The sequence below is a fragment of the Apis mellifera genome, linkage group LG6, assembly GCF_003254395.2.
Source record: "Apis mellifera strain DH4 linkage group LG6, Amel_HAv3.1, whole genome shotgun sequence".
Taxonomy (NCBI): domain Eukaryota; kingdom Metazoa; phylum Arthropoda; class Insecta; order Hymenoptera; family Apidae; genus Apis; species Apis mellifera.
This window is the reverse complement of record NC_037643.1, coordinates 3,740,509-3,763,647: the sequence shown is the minus strand read 5'-3', so window position 1 is coordinate 3,763,647 and position 23,139 is coordinate 3,740,509. Positions and strand designations below refer to the sequence as shown.

Here is a 23,139-nt window from a genome sequence, read left to right as displayed (position 1 = left end):
TAAATGAATTTGTACTTTTTTATTCAATTAGCCTTTATTCAACTAGCTTTTATCGCTATCGGTCGGTGTTTCTTGACACGACAATAGTGAAAGTTTAATAATTATTTTGATTAGAATTTGACCTTATATGATAAAAATTTTTTATTTGTATCTAATTTTAATATTTAACAATATATAGAATCTTATATTTGTAAATTGTTTTTTTTTTTTTTTAGAAGCAAATCTAGAATTAAATTACAAAATGTTTTCGATTCATAATTTTTCTCTTAATAGAGAGAAACTATTCTCTCTTTTAAATAGAGGTAATTTCATTAAAAGAAAAATTGTTGAAGAACATTATAAAATTATAGAAATATTCACTTGTAAAATTATTGAAATATTCATAAATTTATAAAAGAAAAATTGAATAGATTTGTTCAAAAGAATATTAGAATATTAATATTAGAATAAAAAGAAGATGTAACTTTTCTAAGAAATTCTAAGAAGCAGACTACGGATTTTTATAAATATAATTAAACGAATGAAATTTAAATAGAGATTTCTTAATGATCCTATAATGATCCAAATACTTTGCATACTAAGAACTTTGTACATTTCCAATAAATGTACAAGTAATCCTATTATTCACAATATTATTATTCCTCAAACAAAAAGTTAAAAAAGTTAGAATAAAAAAATAGACAAAATAAACCTGTCACTCGTTGTTGATTAAAAAATTTAGAAAGAGAGAGAGCGGAAAGAATTCCGATCGAGTGGCCGAGTAGAGGAGGAAGCGCGTTATTAAAAAAAAAAGCGTATAACCATGGCGATCGGAACCCCATCCTCGAGTTCTCAATTTCACATTGGCCATTCTACTGGCGCGCATAGATAGACGCGGCGTCGCATTCCGTAGAGGCATCTCCGTTAATTGACCTAGTATTCTCTTATTATTTTGCGTCCTGTTTTTATCATTCTTCTTTCATACACCTTTTTTTCCGATCGATATCCATGTAATCACATTAACGTGATCGCAAGCAAATCGTTCGTCCCCCGATTATATATTTAATACGTTACTTTTTTTTTCTTTTTCTTTTTTTTTTTTTTTCTTTTTTATCTCGACTGGCTAAGATACTTGTTTTGAGCTTGATCTTACCACGTAGATACACGTAATGTAGGCAACGATCAGTTTCCGTCGGGAACGCTCTCACGAAACGACGGAGAGGAGAGGAACGCGCGAGCTCTCCGCGTTTCGTCGATTTTTCTCTCGAGAGCGTTTCGCGGAAAAAAAAGAAAAAGCAAAAAAAAAGGGAGATAAACAGAGCGTCGCCGTGATTTAATCAATTATAGCGATTCATGTCGAGTGAAAACGTCGTCAAAAGGGAATTTAGATCGACGTATTCGCTAGCGAAGATGGTGTTCCTATCGGGAATCTTCGTCAAGCTGAGCTTCGATTTCTTTGAACTGTACTTCATGCTTCTTTCTTCGCGTTTTATCGAATTAAAGCAAATTTTTTTTAATAATAAACGCTTGTATATATGAAATATACGTATGATTGATCATTTAAATTGAAATTGTATAGAAAAAGGAATTACGCGATTTCTTTATAGGTGATATGAATAGTTTGAAGAGAAGATAAATCTATGTTTTTTAATTCTCTTTTCTGTCCGGTTTTTTAATTTCTTTTCTCTTTTCATTAGATTTTTGATTAACACGCGTGAATATACGATTCGGATTGAATCGAACACGTTTAATGATAAAAGATAATTTCGTTGATAAAAATCTTTAGTTTTTTCGAAGTTTATTATTATGGTGTCTAACTGTTCATTCATTTTAGAGAGAAATTTATTTTATTATACTTGGCTGAAATCATGCTTAGCAGAAAATTCGTTTTCCATTTAGTGAGAATGATAACATTTTCAATTGAAATGATAAATATTAAATTGATGCTTATATATGAAATATCATTTCTTCAGAGTAACATATTAATTCCTTTCTTATCATTGTATTTAAATTTAAAACAAAAAAACTGGAAATATATATTTGAAGGAAATATTTTTACAAATTATTTATTACCCTCTATTTTTATCAGATAACGTTTCAATTAATAAGTCATTTTAAAACAACTTGTATGCTTTTGCATAATTATTAGAACTGACATTTTACAAATCACTTTGTGAAATAAAGCGAAATTAAAGTTTCTACGAGTTATCTGATTATTCTATTCGACATAAAATTCGACGTAAAAATAAAAAAGGGAAAAAGAACGACATTTTATATGCATCAATCTATAGATGTATTGAAGATAGAGTGAAGATGAAGTTTTCAAATGTCAACGGTCAAAAAAAAAAAAGGAATTCCTTTCTTCAATCTTCGATCGTTCGTTTATCGAACATTCGTCGACAAGAATTCCTATTTTATGAATAATTTTCCTAAAATTTACCCCACATTTTGGAAATCCGACCGTTTGTTGTCGTGGACGTTGTGGTAGCACCTTTCGGAACAAAGAATCTCAGTCTCAGCCTCCGAAGAAGACTCTGAGAGAACGGTGGCGGATGCAAGAAACGATCTCGAATACCGTGAGATGAAAAGCGATGCTCTAGGAATGAGGCGCGTGTTGTAAAACGCTCGCGCGCAAAAGGAAAGCGTTTCCCCTCTTGTTCTCGTAGGCGTTTGGCGTTTAATCGTCGTCGTCGAGGCCGAGCAACTCGGGCGGAAGTCGTCTATGCCGGCAGCACAACGTCAGACAGAGCACGCGAGCCGCCAATCGAAACTGCGGGCTCAGGGTTCCGAGGACTACCGCCTTCCAGAAACTGTTCGTCACCCCCAGCCACACTACCGCGAAGTGAAGAAACGGTACCTGGAACGTGACGATGATATTATGCGAATAAATTGAAATATATTTGATGATATTATATATCGTGGACGTTATCATCTGTTTCATTATTTTGAGAAATTTATATTTATAAATTATTTAATATTCAAGAATGATTCTCACATTTCCAATTTAATTGTTGAATAAAATTATTTTAGTTTATTTTTATTGTATATTTAAATTTATTGTAATTTATTACAAATAAATGTTTTGTGAAAGATTTACCTCGACATTTGTGCAAATTTTATGAGCATCCAATCGTGATATAATGCAAATCCTATAATTTATTAGATATTTATATTATCGTAATAAGTTCTTTAAATTTAAATATCACACAAGTTTTTATATTTAATCCACGAATAATACGATTTTCGATTTTAAATAGAAAATGTACTCTTTGAACCAATGTGTTATGAAATTTTTATATAAAATCTACCTTTCAAAGAGAATAAATACAATTTCTCGTATTAACATACAAAAACTGATCTTTCCCGCATACTTCCTGGCATAATCACAAAAAGAGCGTGACATTTGAATTACCTGTGGCGGTCCGTTAACGACAGTGTATATCCGGAGACCGGCATACGGTGCCCAGGATACCCAGAAAGCCATCACCAGGACAAAGGACATGATGTGACTCGGATTGCTCAGGTTTTCCGAGAGCGCGGTCGCGTACTCCTTGTCGTGTATCAGTACGCCGGATCTTAGCCGCCTCATCATAGTGAAGATGTAGCAGTAGGTGTAGACGATGGTGATGACCGATGGGCCTAGCACGAGGATCGACAGTGTGATGGTGTAAGCAGCCATGTTGCCCCAGTCGAGCATGCAGATGAACGCCTCCCGGTCGAAAATCGGCTTTTGGAAACCTAGAAGGGGCGGGCAGCACATCATCGCCACGCTGATCCACGTGAAGACCATCCAGCACTGGCATCGGGTCTTCGTCTGCACGGTCTCGTAACGCAATGGTTTCCTGTCAAATCGATACTCTAATCATGAACTCGACTTAAACTGAAATTTCATTCAATTTCCAGGATTGAGATTCAATTTTAATTCCATTCGTCATGTATATTGGTTGACGTTGGACTTGAACGTTGGAAAAAGTTGAGGGTTATGATTGAGTTTATAATACATGGAGAAATAAAGAGTCAAGGATATAGAGTTGAAGTTCTAGTGAATAATGGATCATTCGTGTATATGTATGTGTGTAAGTTGTTGATCGATGAGGATATGAATTAGAAAGTTTGACGAAGATTGTTGAGATTTCAATTTACCTATTATCTTGATATTGATTATAGCTCCAACTTGGATTTATTTTATTGCTCTGTATGTTGAACATATGTTAAACTAATAAGATGTATTATATTGCTGTAGGACGTTATTAGATTACAAATAATATTAAAGAAACATTTATTTTATCATAATCGTATATATTATTTAATGCATTTTAAATAAAACAAAAATGTTTTATATTCATTGTTCATTGAATGTTCTTTTCAAATTCTACTTGAACTCGTTTAATTTTGTTTTCCATATTTCTTGAAAAAAATATAATAAATATCCAGAAAAACATAGCTTTTAAACATAGCTTTTTTATAGAAAAAAATGAAAGAAATTAAAACGTACCTGATAGCTAAATACCGATCGACGGAGATCCACATGAAGGTGTAAACGGATACCGCCCAGAGAGTAACTTCCAAATAGCCAACGAGACGACACACGATATCCCCGTAGACCCATCTTCGTACCAACGCCGGATACACCGAAAGCGGAACCACCAGCAGACCACAAAGAAGATCCGCCGACGCGAGAGACAGCAAGTAGTAGTTTATCACCTCGGAGGGACCTGTGCGGTGTGATGCTCATTTGTATTTATCTCGAGTGTGAACCACATTTCACCGAATGTTACAGTATTCGTTGCTTTTTCACTGCTCTGTGGTGACAGAGTCAGGAAATTAAAAAAAAAAAAAAAAAAATCCGCAAGAATGAAGAAAAAAGAAAAAGTGGCATGATTAAGTAGTAGGATTATATCTCAAGATAATGAATTTGAATTTTCGAATATTTATCTATATTATAATTATATTAAAACTATTAATATTACATTAGAATATTGATTATATTAAAAAAAGTAAATGTTTGAATCTATGAATATTAATTATAGTAATATAATTTAGAAAAGTACGAAATATAAAATATAATATAATAATAATATAAATAATAATATAAATATTAAATTACTTAATAAAGATATAAATTGAAAGAAAATCAATATATATGTCAAAAATTAATAATAACACATATAATTTAAGAATACTTATTATGATTTTCCAATTAAATTTCAAAAATAGAATGCAATCTCTTTTCATCTAAGAGAAATAAATAATTTTTGCAAAAATTACCAAGAGTATCAAGATGCTAAAGTACTTACCACGGAAATTAAGGTAGGTGGCGATGATGAGGAGATTCGAGAGGATGATGGCGACACCGACCACGAAGATGAGGCCCGCCTGCATGAGAGCCTCCAGCGAGGGCTCCTCCATGCCGCCACCCTTTCGAGCTGCATCCCCCCACCCGCCCTTAGGTGCTGTTACCCGTCACCCCCCCTTTATCAACAGCCACTAAACAGCCAGGTGCCAGGCTCTCCTGGTAGCTCGCACCTGGTCCACTCCTCCACTTCCTCGAGATCCTTCGCCTCGAGACCTGCCCTGCCGGAGGCTGTCAATCCTCCACCAGCAACGATAAACTTTGTCCGAGATCTTTATGCGAACATACCTTCTCTAACGACCTCGTAACTTCGACGATCTTGATGGAGAATCAATACAGCTATATTGCTGGAAGCAGAGAGTAGAATTCGCTGACGTCTCGTTTTAATTTATAGGAGTATCACGAGATGCTGAACTGGTGAGAGGACCAGACGATGACTGCAAGAACGATGATGGCGTGATGAAGTGACCGATGCATAAGAATCGAAGGTATAAACGACGAGCTGAAGAATGAAGAACTTTGATGAAGAAATTCGATGCTTCTATATTTGTTTTTTTTTTCAACCACTAAAAGAAGTAGTTTATATGCTATATTTAATGAAATGATTTGATTAGTTAGAAAATTGATTTCGAAAGTTGGATACGTAGGAGGAAAAGAAATGAATATTTATATACGGCAATTTCTTTGAAACGAATAAAATCCATCGAAGTTAAAATCGGTATCGGATATCGGGTTTATTAATTGAATGCATAAGAAAGTGTAATTATTCGATCTATTTCAAACATCGCGGAATCAAAACAATCAGGCAATCAGCACACTGGCAAAAAAAGGGGGAAGGAATAACCGATAAGTTTAATAAACGACGAATAAAATAAAAATTCTTTCCAATCTTCGATTATATTCGAATTATATTCCAATAATCCATTAATAAATTAGATTTGATGGAATTCTTTATTGGAAAAAAAAAAAAAAGGAAATCACTCTATAAAATATCACGTGCTATATTTCAAACGATATAAAAGACTTGGATTCTAAAATCAACTGTAACTAAATAAACTCTTTACGATCCCTTTCAAACCAGTAAAAGCGTTACAATCCTTTTTACAATCATGGACGTTGATACATGATGTCGTTTCACATCTCACATCAGCTTTTCCATGTTTACACTGGAAAATTTTATTCACTCACCATCTTTTATATACGTATACATCTCAATTTCAATGCACAGAATTGGTGTATTTTGGAGGTGGAACACACGAATTGAATCCAAGAGAATAGATTGTTCGGATAACGGGAAAGGGTGAAAAGCAGTGAAAGTTGGGTATCAATAGTCGTTCTTTTTTTCGTACACATTCTTACGAGAGCCACATAAACCAGGTGAAACTCGCATGGCCAGTACACGCGTTCTCCCTCTAGCTATCGACCGTCATTCATAATTCAGCCGAGTCGATCCTGAATGGAGGCCTGTTCTATGAAGCATCACGTAGCTAACTATCGCCGAATTAAAGAGGAACTTCTATATATTTTGTTTGGAATATTTGATCGATCAATTATCGAATACGAAATAAATAATTCGAGTAGAAGAATCGTGAAAGAATATTGTTGTTGTTGTTTGAAGGTGTTTGTTTGAACGGTGTAGTATTAATTTCATTTTTAAATTGTCATCGCGTGACTTGAGTTGGAAATATTTAATACGAAAAGAAGTGTTTGTTATTTTGAAGAATGGTATGTGCATGTTTGAATGTTATTTGCAGATGTTTGACAAGGAAAGTTTACATATGTTAGTTATGTTAGTTTATTTAGTATAAAATTTATTTTTATCAGATATGAGCATTATTTGCATAAAATATTTAAAAGAATATATTTTAATTATATAACATTTTAACATTATTTTAAATCAATTATATTAAAAATAAATTCAAAGTCAATCAATCTTTTATGCAAATAATTATAAGATTATAATAAAAATTTTATTTCAATATAAATTAATTCAAATGTAAAAATCATTTAATTTATTTAACGTTCATTTAAAATAAAGCTGTTTTTCCATATAATTTTTGAAATAAAATATTTATTTGAAGATTATATATTTAACTCGAATTTAAGGTTATTTTATCTTATATCATTTCCATAATATTAATATATAAATATAAAATGACATATAAAAATATTATCATAATATAATCGAAACAATCCATTTTCTCAAATCGTTATTCATTATCTTTATGTCAATTAAAATCTATCAAGTCTGGTTTATACTAACAATCTGCAATCTCAAGATAAACGTCATTAAATTATCCTCGATATTGCAGTTTTCGCAAGATTCTAAAAATATACGTAACGAAGACACTCTTGTTCCAATTAAAAGCCTTATTCTTATACACGCTATAGAAAATCATCGTATCCACTGCTCGTATTCTCCATCGTAAGATAAACGTCGTTAAAGCAATCTTTCGTTTCAAGTACTAACGTGACGATCGTTAACCTCACCTCGTAAACCATGAGTGCATACAGACAGAGAAGACATTGCGATAGCGGGAACGCGTTCTTCGCGAGACAATCATCCCCTCGAGCATCGTTCTACACTATGCAGAATATTCTTTGATGTAGTCAATCAAATTGACGTAAAGCAAACGTTCGTGTTGCATAATATTTTATAATGTTGATCGTAGAAAGTGAACGTCAATCAAATATTTTGTTCACAATTTGTCAGTTTTATGAATAAAGATTGATAAAATTTAGTATTGATAGTATTAGTCAATTTAGAATAAAAAATTAAAATTAAAATTAATTTATTTACGATGAATTTTAATACTTTATAATATAATATTTCTTCATGGTTTCTTTTTATATCTAGTTTTTTAAATATTTTAGAATTCCAAAACTTTTGAGACATTTCTCATTAAATTCTTTATTTATCCATTAAATTTTTTCGATAACAATTGAAATAGTAATAAAAATATTCAGAAATAAAATTTCCCATCTATAATTATAAATTCTAAGATACTAAAAAGAGTTAAAAAAAAAGTAATTAAAACTTTACATCTTTCTTTGTTTTTAATTTAAAATTTTATTTAATTTAAATTCTAAAAATAGAAAGTAATAAAAATTCGAAACTCTTTGAAACCTACAAAATTTTTTAAATTTTAATTTTTTTTAACTTTCTTCTTTTATTTCAATTTTATGGAATATTCGAAATTAAGAAACGATAATCTTTCATCTATTCTATATCCAACAAAAATTCTTTTTAATTCTGTCCAATTAATGTTCAATTACGAAGAATTAAAATTGATAAAAATCCAAATAAAATATATTCAAGTCAATAAATACGATTTTATACGCTGATAAAAAATGTAAACAGTTCATATTTTCAATGCTTCTTTCATTCTGTTATCATGCTCTTTATCAGATTAGTTTTGAACTGAAATAAAGTGATCTATAGTTAACCCTGAACATGAAAATTATTGCTGTTTTCAAAATAGACAGTATATATCCATAGAATATTATTGATAAAATGCCAATAAGATAATGGTTGGTTAATTCACGATTGGAATCAAAATCTTGTTGATGAAAGCTCAAGTTAAGCAGATTTCTGCGCATTGACACATTCATTCGGTGATGGTCAAGTCTCTTATATAAAAATTCAGGGCTTAATGAAGCCTCGACCTCGGATTTAAAAATCACGTAAAGATTTACTTCTGTCGTTTCCCTTGTTACCTTGTAAATGTCTTATCGTCAACGGTCTTCAATGGCACGTGACACGATCACGAAAAGGTCTTTACTGTTTTCCATATTCTTGTGTTTGAATGATAATAATAGATGGAAAATTAATTATTAAATAAAGTTATTTTGTATCATATTATTTAAATATTTGAACTATATTGATAATAATATCAAAAATAATACATTAATTAATAATAAAAATATATTAATATTAAAGATAATAGAAATATTTAATAATTGATATTGACATTCTAGAATCTTTAATAAATAGTAATAAATTTCGAGAATTGCATAAATTTGATTTAATATATAATAAATAATATGAAAATATTTTTATTAATTATTTTTGTCAATATGCTATTTAAAAATTTATGTCATCGATTTTGAAGAACCTTCGAGATAATGATTTTTCTACATATATTTCATTTTAATGAGATATTCGAAGTTACCTTCAACTCTTTTATAATCTTTATCTAATAATTAGCATAATTATGAGAGATATTAAATTATGTATAATGTTGGACATTAATTATAAGATGATATTTATAAAACTTGAAGATAAATCATGAAAATTTAAAGAGGGAAAAGAAAAAGGTATAGAAAAAATCAAAACAAAATCAAAATCTCACAAAATGATAAAGAAACTGGCAAAATACATTGTTTCCATCTTACATAGTATTCCAAATAAGGAATATGAATAGAAAATATAGCTAAACCGAGAATAATGTTATTTCGCAAAGAGAGTTCCGTTTTCGACGGGATTTAAATTTGAAAACTTGTCGAGCATGCTTGTTACGAGAAACGGCGAAACTTGTCCCGCGAAGAATAGTATTCTTTTAACTGAGAACAGTAAAGAAAGTGTACCCAATTAAGAGAGAAAATGGTTGGAACGTTTGAAGAGTTGCAAAACTCGGTCCACGTTTGCATTGCGTCTTCAAATTCTATAAATACAGTGATATGTAAAAATAGACGGGGAATTTTTCAACAAATTCCGCGAGATGAATGAAAAACGAGACCTGGTTCGTTCTGAAGCAAGATTCTTTAAATCATACCTTGGCCGAGTACGTGTGCACTCGACGTCGTTTCAAAGTAAATCGTGTGGAAAACGAAGTTCTATACAGGTATATACATACAAAAAAGAAAAAAGAGATAATTATTCTGTCCTTTCGACTCGTTATGAAAAATTACACTGCATTATATTTTTATACATTATTTATTGCACAGAATTAGAATTATTAAACATAAAGTTCAAAATTAAATTAAATTTAGATTTTTTTCTATGCGTGATTTTTCTGATTATGACACGTTATTCTTATCGTTAGAAAATCTTTACACTATCTTGATTACAAACGTTATTTTTCAAAGGAATTGTTATTTCCAGTTTTCTGATAGAACACGGTACACAAAAGCAAACTAAAAGGAGCAGGTAAAAAGAATTCTTTACTTAGCTGCTTTAGATTTTCAAGATTAATGAGAATCTCAATGAAAATAGCTCAGAAGAAAAGACAAGCAAAAGTCAGTGGACAAGTTGTTAAGTAGAAGGGTACTATTTCTTTGGAGATTGTTAACAAGATATGCAATATAATTATTTAATTGGATTTATTTATTTGTATTTATTTTTTTGATACTATAATTGATAATTATCTCAATACAAAACAATTTTTATTATATTAAATTAAAATATATGAAATTTTGTTTTTTTAAAGCTTGATAGAAATTGATAAACTATCTCACCGATTCAATTTTATTTTATTTTTAATTGTTTGTTGGTTATAATGAAGAAATGTTTTATAAATTAAATATATATTGAATAAAATATTAATAACAAAATTTATAATAAAATTTAGAAAAGATCAAAGATATGTTAACGTGATTTTATTATATCTACACTTTGCATATAGAACTTACAATTTTCTCTAATCACATTGTAATTTGCGAGTTGCGATTATATTATTAACTGATCGACTAGATAACAAGAAGTCAAGAAAATTACGTAAACCATTAATTTTCATTCATAATAATATCGATTAATGCAACGTAGTACCATTTACAAGGAAGCATTTTTACCATTTGCTCGATATTTTTCGACCTACAAGTTTGAAGTTTTTTCAGTTTTGCAAACACAATAAGAAAAACGAACAAAGAAAGATGAAGAAACAATTTCACTGTACTTTATTCGAAACTTATAAATATTTTCATTCAGTATCTTTTATTTAGAGATATAAAAATATTTAAAGAACAGAAAATAGAAATTTTTCACTTCTTTGTTACAAATCTAATATCTTAATAAAAGAGAAAGAAAGAGAAATAAATCAACAATTTTTTTAACAGACACGTCACAGAGAAATTCTGAATATTTTTTATCGCACATTCTACGTTTTGAATTTTTCGAAGTGGAAAAATATTCAATGGGCGCACGATAATGGACAATTTACACAGAATGAAATGCAATCAATTCCCAAGGCGATTTCGATCAAGCCACACAAATCATTTTCGTGCACGCGCCGTCCAAAAGCGAATTAATCTACGTGGCTGACTTTATTAAACCTTTAAATCACGTTATCGCTACCGTCCCGTTTTCTGAATTTTGCTCTATATAGCAAAAGTTATTACGCCCTCCATAGGGCGGCTTTTACACAGTGGCTCAATTAATGAGAAAAGTTTCCGGACCAAGGGATTTTCATTCGCTTCATCGATATTCTTTATTCCTATGGACGCGTTCCACCCGGCGCATAATCAGGTATCTGGCTCTAGCGAGCGATAAAAATACCAAATGAATCGTTTTCGTTCGTTTGAAAGAAAGCGAGAGAAAAGAAGAAAGATAGAAAAGAAAGGAAAACTTAAATGAACGAAGAATTGCGTATTGAATTAAAAGTATTCGATAATCGAATCGTTTCTTGATCGCGTGCCGGCAATTTTGTCGCATTTCAATCTCAAATATCGGTTAAAACGAACGAATAATGAGAAAATATAAAGAAAAATAGAGAAAATAAATTATTTCGAGAGCTTTCTATAATACTTTCTACGAAACCTAATCACGATTGTTCTAATTCTTTGAAATATAAATGTTTATAAATTATCGCAACTGATAAAATATTTTTCATTCCCTTGAAAAATTTAAATAACTAATCGATCTATTTAGAATTCTTTTTATGCTTTCAAAGAATTAAAGGCATATCGACAAGAAAACATTTTTTTAAGAATTCGAGGGCCATTTAATTATCGTCATGCGAATATCAATTGCTCTATATCATGCTCAACACAATATCTCTTCTTTTTTTGCCTATTATTTAATTTCCAGTTGAACGATCACATTCGAGGAACGTCAAATCTGTCAGTTATCGTTCATTCGTGAACTTGTTCGACGATGCGAGTTTACGTGGATGACAAAACGAGCACCGAGAAGGGGCGAATGAATGGAAAACGGATGGAAGGTGGTGGAAAAAAAAAAAAAAAAAAAAAGAAAAGGGAAAAAACGCGTCGATGGTATATTTCTGGCGATGCTCTTCAATTATCGCCAGAGCAGGAACAAACCAGGGTTCGCAAAAACATTGGTCGTATTGCGATGCTGGCTTTTCTATGTGTAACTAGCGTCACACCGCGATATAAGCACGGCACACGGTACATGGATACGTGTATAACGAGAGGGGAGTGGAGGCGTGGGTGGTTTGCCTTGTTTAGTTAACCGAATATTTGCCCAATGATGCGCATGTCGTGATAAGCTGACGGGAGCACACAGATAGGAGCCGAGTCAATGTACATCCGGCGTCGATGTACGTGTATCTATGTATTTTCCGCTCTCCCCTCGCCTCGTGACATCAATTTTCGAACAGATGTGTGTGTGCGCGCGCGCGTTTTGTGTGTATGTATGTGTATATGTGTGTGGACATGGAAGAATGTGTGCGAATATGTATCAAAGGAAGCCGAACGTAGCCCACACTGTGAAAAGGGGGATGAAAGAGTTCAGTTAGAGAAAGTGGAGGAAGCGGGTGTAAAGAGAGATGGAAAGGAGTAAAATAGAGGAGTAAGAGAGGATAGAACAAGACTGTTAAAGAGTATTAAAGAGAAAGAGAAAGAAAGAGAGAGAGAAATACGTGATGAAAACGCAACAACAACGAGGAGAAACATAAAAAAAGAGAATACGTATTGTATCTATAGAATCTCTATCTCGATATTCATTCACGTTTGATCACAGATAAATGATTTCATTATTCGATCGTTCCATCTCCTTTTCCTGTATCCATAAAAAAAAATGAGGGGATGAATATTGGTGAGGTGATCTTGAAAAATGCAAACTGCAGACTTAACCTTCTCCGCGTTCCCGCCGTTCGACTAAGCTATCGAGCAATCTCGAGATTTTGGATGTTGTTTAGCGCGAGGAAAACTACGAATCACGTAATTCTGAAGCAAACGAAACTGTCGATCGAGAACACTGGACAGAAGGGTATCACGCGCTCGACATAGGCTGTCTGCTAGCACAAATACACAGGGTGAATAGTCGGAACACATGAAGAAGCGGCAGCACATGAATGAGGAGCGAGAGAAAGAGCGTTAGAGAAGGAGAGTAGCGATATGTAATATGTATATCTGATCCATTTGTCGCGACATGAATGATAACGTGATTCGCGACCTAGCCACTGCCATCTTTGGCCGATATTTGTGCATTAATCGGCTGAAGAGACCATCGAGCCACGTACCTCCTCGATTTCATCCTGATCTCGTGCACCAGCTCCGCCAGTGCCTTGGACGCTGCCAGTCTTCGGCTGGGTCTGCCCGTGCTCGCGCCACTTTTACCACCTCGATCTCGAAACAGAGATGATGACGACCAGAAAGTGTGAGAAAGAGGTAGAGACGTTTGTGTGTGTGTACGTGTACGTGTGTATGTGTGACCAGGATAGAAAGCACAGCGAGAGAACAGTGAGAACAGGCAGGCAGAGGCACAGAACGGGAGAGAGACGGGCCGAACGAACGAGATAGAAACAGAACGATGGAGGCACACACTGAAACCAAGGGGATGTTCACACTTGTGGTAGAGACGTTTCTCTACCCTTCACGGTTTCTTCGTTTCGCCCATCACGCCAGATATCTCCCCTCGATTCAACGATCGAACGTTGAACCACGTTCTTCGTGATCTGGCAACGAGATCTCAGATGAGAGCAGCTCGAACGAGACGCGGCTGTCACCACGTAGAGCGCACATTTGCGCTCGGCCGACCCGAGCTAGGCTTTACTACTACCGTCTGAATCCGCTTCTTTCCCTCGGCCCGGGAGTCGAAGCGTCGATACCACGACGACGCTTGCGCGCCACCCCCGATCCACCCTTTCCCACCCGGGCATTTTCACAGCGCATTGGCTCGAAGCCTGCCGGCGCGACGCCACGGCGCCCTGCACGAACAAAGTCGTTCCTCCTCGCACATCGTCCCCGAAACACCCGAAAATCCACACGATTTTCGGCCAATTCTCGCCCCTCCCCCCGTATTCTCCCTTCCCCGATTTCCTGCGAAGCTTTTTCCCTCTCACTTTCCCTTTTTTTTCTTGAATTTTATCGCTGGCCTGGAACGTTGTCGACGCGCTCGACACGTGCTCTGCCAATGTCGGTCAACGGGGCTGTTTCGTCACTCCACGCCGAAGCGGGAAGTCGCCCGCCTTTCACGATTTCAATCGCAAAACTGCTTCGTGTCGCAGCTGCGTCATACATCTTTACTCGCTTATTATCTCGTTTTTCTAGTGGACGACGTGGAAACGATGTCGAGAGCCATTCAGCTTGGATATTTTTGGAAATTTTCGAATATCTATAACGAGCAGATTAATATAAGGGAGAGAAAAGAGAAATAAAGATGAAGATTTATCGCAAGTGTGATGAGTCAATTATCATAGAAAAAATGATTGATCGTTTGAAAGATGTTATTTAATTTTGAGGGAAATTCTTAAATGAAACTTGTTGATTTAGAAAGTATTATTTTACGAGAAAATACATATATAGGTACATTGAAATAATAGCTTGATTTATTAGAAGCGAATGGAAATTTATGTTTTTCATTGAACAGCTGTCCGTTCGGAGAACAGGTGATTAATACTTTGCATGCTTTTATGCACCAATAAGGTGTCACCAAGCTCGATCCTCGATATGTCTACAGATTAAAATCCCATTATGCAAATTATCCATAATAACTTCGTTTGCATTCGACTGACCGAGAACTTCTCCACATATTTCTGCCAGATAGCGATATCAATGACTTAGCGAACACTACATTCATCAATTTTATCGTTCATTATCCATGAATGATATAAATACATATGTTGAGTTCGCTTAGATCGTTTTATTTATTTCGCAATAAATCTAAGTAATATATGTATGTACATATGTTAAATTAATATAGGATAATTTAATTTAATTAATAATTTAATTAAATAATATACGAATAAGTCATTCTAATAAATGATATATTTGATATATTTTTTTTATTTCAATAATTGTATTTATCATATCAAAAATTTCTTTTAATTCTGAATTCTCTCTCTGAATCTGATATTATCTACAATAATCTGTATCATATACAAACAAATATGAAACTCATGAATGAAATAAATAGAATTTAAATAGAGATTTCATTCATTTATTGAATACTATGCTATATTAAATAACAATGCATGCTTTTCTTACAATATTTTTATATTTTTACATACATTTTATTATATACAAATCTTGTAAAATGTATATTTAAATTTTCTATTAATGCATGAACATCTGTACATTTGCATATGATAGATATATTGTTGAAATAAATAAATCAATTTAAACAATTTGCTATAAGTAATATATCCATATAAAAAGAAATAGAACGATGTGAATTAGTTATTCACAGTAGGATGCAATATCAAAGATTGAAAATAATGAAATTTTAATTAACGTTACTGAAACTAAAGGACACTCCTAAAGGACACCGAGAAATCGAAGCCGTACATCGTCCATGTCAGCTTAAATCGAAAACGCGATTCTTGCGATATCCTACATTTAATTGTTCCGGTGAGTGAAAAGTGAGGTATGGAAACGACCTTTCCACCTGAACCTGACTTTTGTCGGTATTACATAGCACTCCATGACCCGTAAATAACAATCTATTGACTGGTGTAGCATGATGATGATCGTATGGAGAACAACCTTTATCCGGAATCTCGAAGGATTTACTACTGCTGCAATTGCACAACGCAACAATCCCATTTGTACGATCTGTAGTTTGAGTATATCTATCCATAGATCGAAACAGAATGAACCAAAAAGAAAATATAATAAAAAATTTGAAACTATTATCTATTGAAATATTTTGGTCGCATGATTTATCAATCTATTATATAAAATAAAAGATAAAAATTTGAAACTTGATAGATCATATATTATAATATTTAAGTTGGATCTTCTGACCTATATATTATTATACCTATATATTATTTATGTTTAAAGTAATCTGTAGCTTTCAATTTTTATTATTATCGATGATATAATAGCTGATTTTAATAATTCTTCATTAATCGAGTATACGAACGGATGAAATTTACATTATAAATTTACTCGAACTTGTTTGATAATATTGTTACGGTTTTATGAGTATTTATTCGAATAAATTTGCTTTCTGGTTAAACATTTTCTGTTTTCAAATTCGAAATTGTTACGTTGGTAAACTATTCATGAAATTTTATAGTGCATTTCTGATTATCAAATGAATAATTCATAACATTGATTCGTTATCAAATAGGAAATAATGAAGTTGCTATCGATTGCTGATTTTTAATGATTCTATATGTATATTACTCTTTTTATAAACGTATATTAAAACTACTATATTTTTTTAAATATCTTCTTTATAATTTTTTTTTTTTATTAAAAATGAAAATGTTCATCTCAAATGTTATTATTATATTTTAATCATAATAAATCATTTCTTCCCATTCTTCTTATAATCGATTTTCTATCGTGAGAGATATTGCAATTTGCAAAAGTGAGAACGTAACTGCTTGTGTAAATTCAATTTTCACCCTAGCAAGCCAGCTAGAGTATCTTTTAAACGGTCATTATGCAAATCTAATTGAAAATTCGACGCGCGAGCGACCTCGACGAAGGTTTCTCTTCGCTCATCGTTGGACATAAATAACCGATGCGAAACACGCGAGTGAGAGCCAATGATAAAGTGAAACCACTTTGTAAGATGCACTTCGTCGAGATAACAGGAACGCGAGGTACGTGTACTGGACTAGATATATGCTGATTCAATTATTTTTGTCATGTTGCAAACCACCCAGGTAGACAAGACTATACTCGTTGATTTTATTTTTCAATTCTTATTTATCACTATCCAATATCAGAATTATCAAATTAAAACTGATAAAGTTTAGGTTTTTATTTTTATAATTTGTAGAAATTATTAATTAATCCTTTAATCCTTTTGAAAATAATGAGTGTTAATTTTTATTGAGATGCAAAATATAATTCTGCATATTTGTATATTTTATTCTTTCATTTATTATATTTATTTGAAATAGATTTAAGAATATTAAATAATATAGATAAAATAAAAAATATTACATATATTCTAAAAAATCGAGCATATATTTATCAATTTATTAAGAGATTAATAATTTATATATAATTTTTTTAAAGAAATTATTGAATTTGATTGAAATATTTATTTTAAGATAATTATTTTAAGATGATCTAATCTTATTAAGTACACGTGCCAAAAGTGGATAATTCTACTAACGTAATATAGAACAATATATAAACAGAGAATTACTTTTCGATGAGTCAGTATTATTTGGTCGATATAGTGTATTCATGACGTGGAATTGACGATCGTGTAATTCAGTATAGACAAGATCTTGCCGGGTGACCTTACCGAAGCCTCATCCCAGCGTCGTTCTATTCAAATCAGATAGAACCTCCTTTCATCCACTCACGTTAGACAGGCTGATTAAGTCTTCCCTAGTGCTATTTTCGTGCTCTTGATTAAAAAACAGTAAATTCACATGCACGATTCGCAAGAGGCCTTCGGCGATATTGCAATAATGATGAACGAAGATTTTTTTGCGTAGAACGAAGATTCTAATCAACATCTATGAAATTACATTATTTGACATGACGCAGATATTTTTTTGCCTGTTTACAAAAGACATCGACATAATATCATCTTATGATCGATTATGAGAGCTTGGCTATGTATTTTCTATTTTTTTTTTGTGAAAAATTCTTCTAAAAATTGTATCCAAGGAATAACATAAAATTATAAAAAATAAATGAAATGGAAATTATTAAAAACACGATAAAATTGTATTGAAATAATATAAAGATACAGTAAGAAAAATGATTAGATTGGAATAGATTTGACGAATTGATCATTTTCGATAAATCTTATCAATAGAGAATTTCCTATAAGTATTAAAATATTTTTACATATAATTTTTGAAAATTAAAATATCGTGTCGATTAAGATGTGCAGAAAAAAATTGGATATGTAAATAATATATTTCAAAATCATTGAAGAAATGTTCTTTTGACAAATTGACCTATCATATTTATTAATCTTGTTTTATCGAAAAATTAATACTCATGTGACAAAATTAATTAAATATAAAACACTTTCATAACATCATTCAAAGATATTAATTTTGATTACGTTAAATCATAAGATTGCTATAATTAAAATAAACGTCCTCTTCTAAAACATATATACATGGACGAAAATAATCTTATTTTTTTCATTAAGCAACCTCAGAAGATTAGCATCTAAAGACGACGCGCTGGGTGCAACTGCACCGTCGAATGGAACTCTTTAAATTCGTGTTATCGTTCTATTTTTGTAGAAGCTTCCATGTATATACATCCACTCTGCGGATGCCTCCATTGTCTACCCTCAGACACGGGTTCTATTTATAATTCCATCTCTGTCGATCGAGAACATGGTTAAGAAGTGTTCCTCGGGGATCCCCCGAAACTCAGCAGCGACGCATCAAGCCAGATGGCGTTGTTAACTGACGCAATAGGGCGTTGAATCATTAAATTTGGCACAGTTACGTTTCATTCTGAAACGCGATACGCTCATTCTGAAAACGGTGGCTATTGTGTCAAATTGGTACATCTCTGATTAGAAACTTGCGCGACCACGTTTCATTGTTGCTCGAATCTGTGTGGCAACTCACGTGCAACGATACAACGAAGTCGAACGATTTAGAGGGAACTTTTGCCCGCAAATCTAATCGATGGAAGGAGGCTATTAATTATTAATATAAATTTAATTTAAAAAAGTAGATGATTCTTTAAATGATTTTTTAATTGCGAACAATGAAATTTCATAAATTATTAAATTATTTTTTTTCTTCTTCATTTTATAATTTTTAATTAGAAAAATATTACTTGGAATTTATAATGGAATTTATCTATTGTGTAGAAAATTCAATCTATTGTCATTCAAACTTCATAAAAAATGATATTACGAATATTAAAACGTAAAATCTACATATTGTTTAGATCGTAAGCAGAATTTCTATAAATTGTAAAGCGACCTAGAACGGTCAGTCAACGAACGGTTGCGCAAGATGCAAACCTTATCGCGGGATATGAAGGATATCCTAAGCCGTTGAAACGCACCTAACGCTTATTGATCTGCTCCTCTTGGGAGGAGGAGAGAAAGAAAGAGAGAGAAAGAGAGAGAGAGAGAGAGAGAGAGAGAGAGAGAGATCATGAGTCCAAAACGACGCTTCGCGTCGTGGATCTTGGATACAATGGTGACCCCGACGAAGGTCTGTGTCAAACGACCTCGACACTTGAAAGTGTGTCGAGGACATCAGGAAGAAGCCAGAAGACTAATAGTCATTGCTTAAATCCTTTGATGTGACTTAAATCGAACACACTCTGTTTTCATGATCAATGTTGAATGATAAAAATCTTAATTAAAAGGAGTGTCGACAGAACGATATTGAAAGTAGAAAAATTTTACATTTTAATCACAGACTATCAGATAATCATGATTTTTGATTTGTTTTAATATATTTTCCCGAAAATATTATAACTATAAAAAATTATATATTTTTGTTTCGATTGTTTTGTGTGGTAATGAAAATTTCTTGTGTTTCTAATATTAATTGTTGATTATTTCTAGATTAATATATAAGTTCTGTAAAAATATTATTATAGCAAAAACGCAAATTTGAGATATCCCATTATAAAAACTTACCTTCCCTTACAAATTTCCTTAACTTGCTTCTGACCTATTTCGCATTTATTCTTTTGTTAAAATGCACTTTTGTCTTTCTATCAAACTCAATGCAAAACTTTTCGACCCATTGATTTAATCATCCGCTCGTAGAAGAAACCATCGTGCCAGTTAAATCGGAAACTAACCTCTACAAAAATTCCATGGTTCACTTCACACCGAATCAAAGTAAACTTTCTACAATTGTTTCACGCTAAAATATTCCCAAACTTTCACTTTGATTCAATTTGTTTCACAGTATTTCACAAAAGATATACGTTCTTTTTAAAAGCAATTTGATCAACCGCATCAAATCCATTACAGCGACCCCCGATACACGGCAACTCGCCAAACATTCGAACAAAAATACACGTGAGTTTGACGAAATGACTTTATAGCAACAAACCCAGGATACGTTTCGTACATGCACACGTGGTTTATCGAGTTGAAATTCGGACCACGAGAAACGGCGGCGATTAACACGAGAACGGCCACGGTCGCGCAAAAAACGAGAAACTGTCCGCGTTAAACAATCGGAGAAAATGGAGTGGTCGCGTTTCAATGGTTTCCCTGGCCGGTGATCACCGGCGTGGTGACCTTGTTCGGATATTTCCCGTATATTTTGCCGCTTCTGGTCATTCTATAATGAATTTGCTGGCTTTGGATCGAAAACGTCGAGCTGGTCACATGTGGCCCGTCACCGGTGCACAATCGTTTCACTTTCGTTCTTATCCGTTGCTTCCGTTGCAATATAGAATTTTCCGTTCTGTGTCTTTGATGTTGCTTCGTGAGCGTCGCCGTGGACGAGGCCTTTGAGGCGGTTAACGGTAGAAGATTTCGTTTCTTCAATAATCTTAACGGTGATACGGCTAGGATCGCTTTGGCAACGCTTCGTCGACAACGCCAGAGAACCAGGGCTGTGGCGAACCATGCGAACCAGGGGCCGGCTCTTGGACCAGGAGCTGGCTCCCTTGACCAGAGAAATAACATCTAGGGAAATAGAAAGAATAGTGCTAGAAATTGGCCAATTTTGGTTCTGATTACCAGTAAAAAATTTCTTGGGATTAATATTAAATCGATCGGTAATCAATATTAAAACTTGTAGATTTTGTAAAACTTTTTCACATTGGTACTCAGATCCGAAATTAGCCATTTTTCACTATTGTCTTTTATTAGTTTTGAAATAATAAAAATAATCATTTAAATGAAAAAGACATTACTAATATAACCCGCAAATTCGGTGATAGTATTTATTATAATAATCGAATAAAAATAAATAAAAAACGTAAAGAAGATTTTGAGATTTTTCGAGATCATATAATTCTTACGAGTTTCAAGCTCTAATAATTTACCAAATATGTTTGAATAAGTATTAAAATAAATCTTGATAAAGCTATTGGTATTTCTGATAGGATATTGCGGTATATTTTACAATAGACAAATTCTATATCTGGAAATTCCAGTTACACTAAAATATATCATAATAAAAAAAATAAAAATAAAAAGTCTTTAAAAAAATGAAGACTTTCCATCTATATATTTTATTGTTCCAATCTACATATTAATTAATATTAATTTAAATTTTTATTATAACGCAATCAATTCGATTTCATTAAATCAGTTTTTCAATTCTATCAAATTTTACCAATTTTCTGCTATATGGACGTGATAAATGGAAAATCCTCACTGAAAATGTTGAATTACGGGTTAAGCCCAAGCTGGCGTTCTCCGTAGCAAAAAATCATTTGCCAATTAAGAAGCAGTGGGTGCGTGGGCGTGTACGACGTTAATTGAAGTCACGGATTTATTCGAGCGATAACGAAGGGAGTGCCGAACCGACCATGAAAACCGAATGAAAAACATTTGACGGGTCGCAATTTTTCGTTAATCAAATTACTGGTACATCAGCAGGCTGTACAGCAATTAGTGAATAAATTGCAACCCTTCGAGGGAAAGCATTCTGCTGAGAGAGAGAAACTCTTTCTGTTTTTCTAACGATCTCTGCGCCAAAGACTTTTCAATTATAATCAACTCGTTCTCTTTGCTATTTCTATAAAAGAAAACAAAGAAAGAGAGAGTAATCAGAATTACATTAGACATTAATTTGATATGTTTCTTTCATTTTTAAGATAGAAAATAATATAGAATAATAGAATTATAAATTATAATATAAATAAAAATATTAGATTAATTTAAAAAATTAATTTACCAAAAAATTAAAGGCTTTTTTGTCAATTGCTGAAATAAAAACATTAAAGTATTTTATGAAAATGCTTTTTCTTTTTATAAATTATATTAATATTTTATAAAAAATAAAAATAAATTTTGTTGAAAAGAATTGTGACACACGATTAAATGCTCTTTTAACCTGAATCACATGTATATATATACTCTTCGACTGATCACTGCAAAGAGGACTAAAGGGGTAAAGGTCAATACCTTTCGTTTCTCTCCTCTGACCATTCTTATTTTCTCTCAAAGCAACAATTTCCGACCAAGATGACGAAGAAAAAAAAATATGTCGAGAGAAAGAGAGTCGAGATAGAAATAGCAAAGTTACAAGAGGAAGAGAAAGAGAAAAAGGAACACGAGTAGATCGATTCTATGACCCTCGTGCTTCTTCAAGGCTATCCACTGGTAAATCCGCGATAATTCGTTTAGAGGAAATGGTATAGATCGCGACAATAGGCCGAGTTCTTCGACTCCCCCGAATGACGTGGAAATCGTTGTCCACGTAGAGTTTTACCACGTTTTCCCTTCGTTTCTTTCCCTTCTACGCACACATACGCACACACACACACACGATTGACCCATTTGGCAAAGTCCACCGCCATAGAGAATT

At 32.7% G+C, this 23,139-nt stretch overlaps 1 protein-coding gene across 5 annotated transcripts; it reads right to left on the bottom strand.

The window, feature by feature from the left end:
* Positions 1-635: 635 nt before the first annotated feature.
* LOC413040 (G-protein coupled receptor 52) lies at positions 636-20,750 on the bottom strand. 5 transcript variants are annotated; one of them, XM_016912824.2, is made up of 6 exons: positions 13,753-14,316; positions 5,621-5,679; positions 5,277-5,553; positions 4,475-4,694; positions 3,392-3,821; positions 636-2,836 (listed from the first exon to the last, which is right to left on the bottom strand). In XM_016912824.2, the coding sequence occupies exons 3-6, from the start codon at positions 5,386-5,388 to the stop codon at positions 2,657-2,659; spliced, it is 942 nt and encodes a 313-aa protein (XP_016768313.1). In that variant the 5' UTR covers positions 5,389-5,553; positions 5,621-5,679; positions 13,753-14,316; the 3' UTR covers positions 636-2,656. The 5 variants fall into 5 exon arrangements, with proteins under 5 accessions (XP_016768313.1, XP_016768312.1, XP_016768310.1 ...); XM_016912823.2 differs by lacking the exon at positions 13,753-14,316 and adding an exon at positions 20,280-20,750 and having other exon boundaries at positions 5,277-5,679; XM_016912821.2 differs by having other exon boundaries at positions 5,277-5,834.
* Between the last annotated feature and the right edge of the window lie 2,389 nt (positions 20,751-23,139).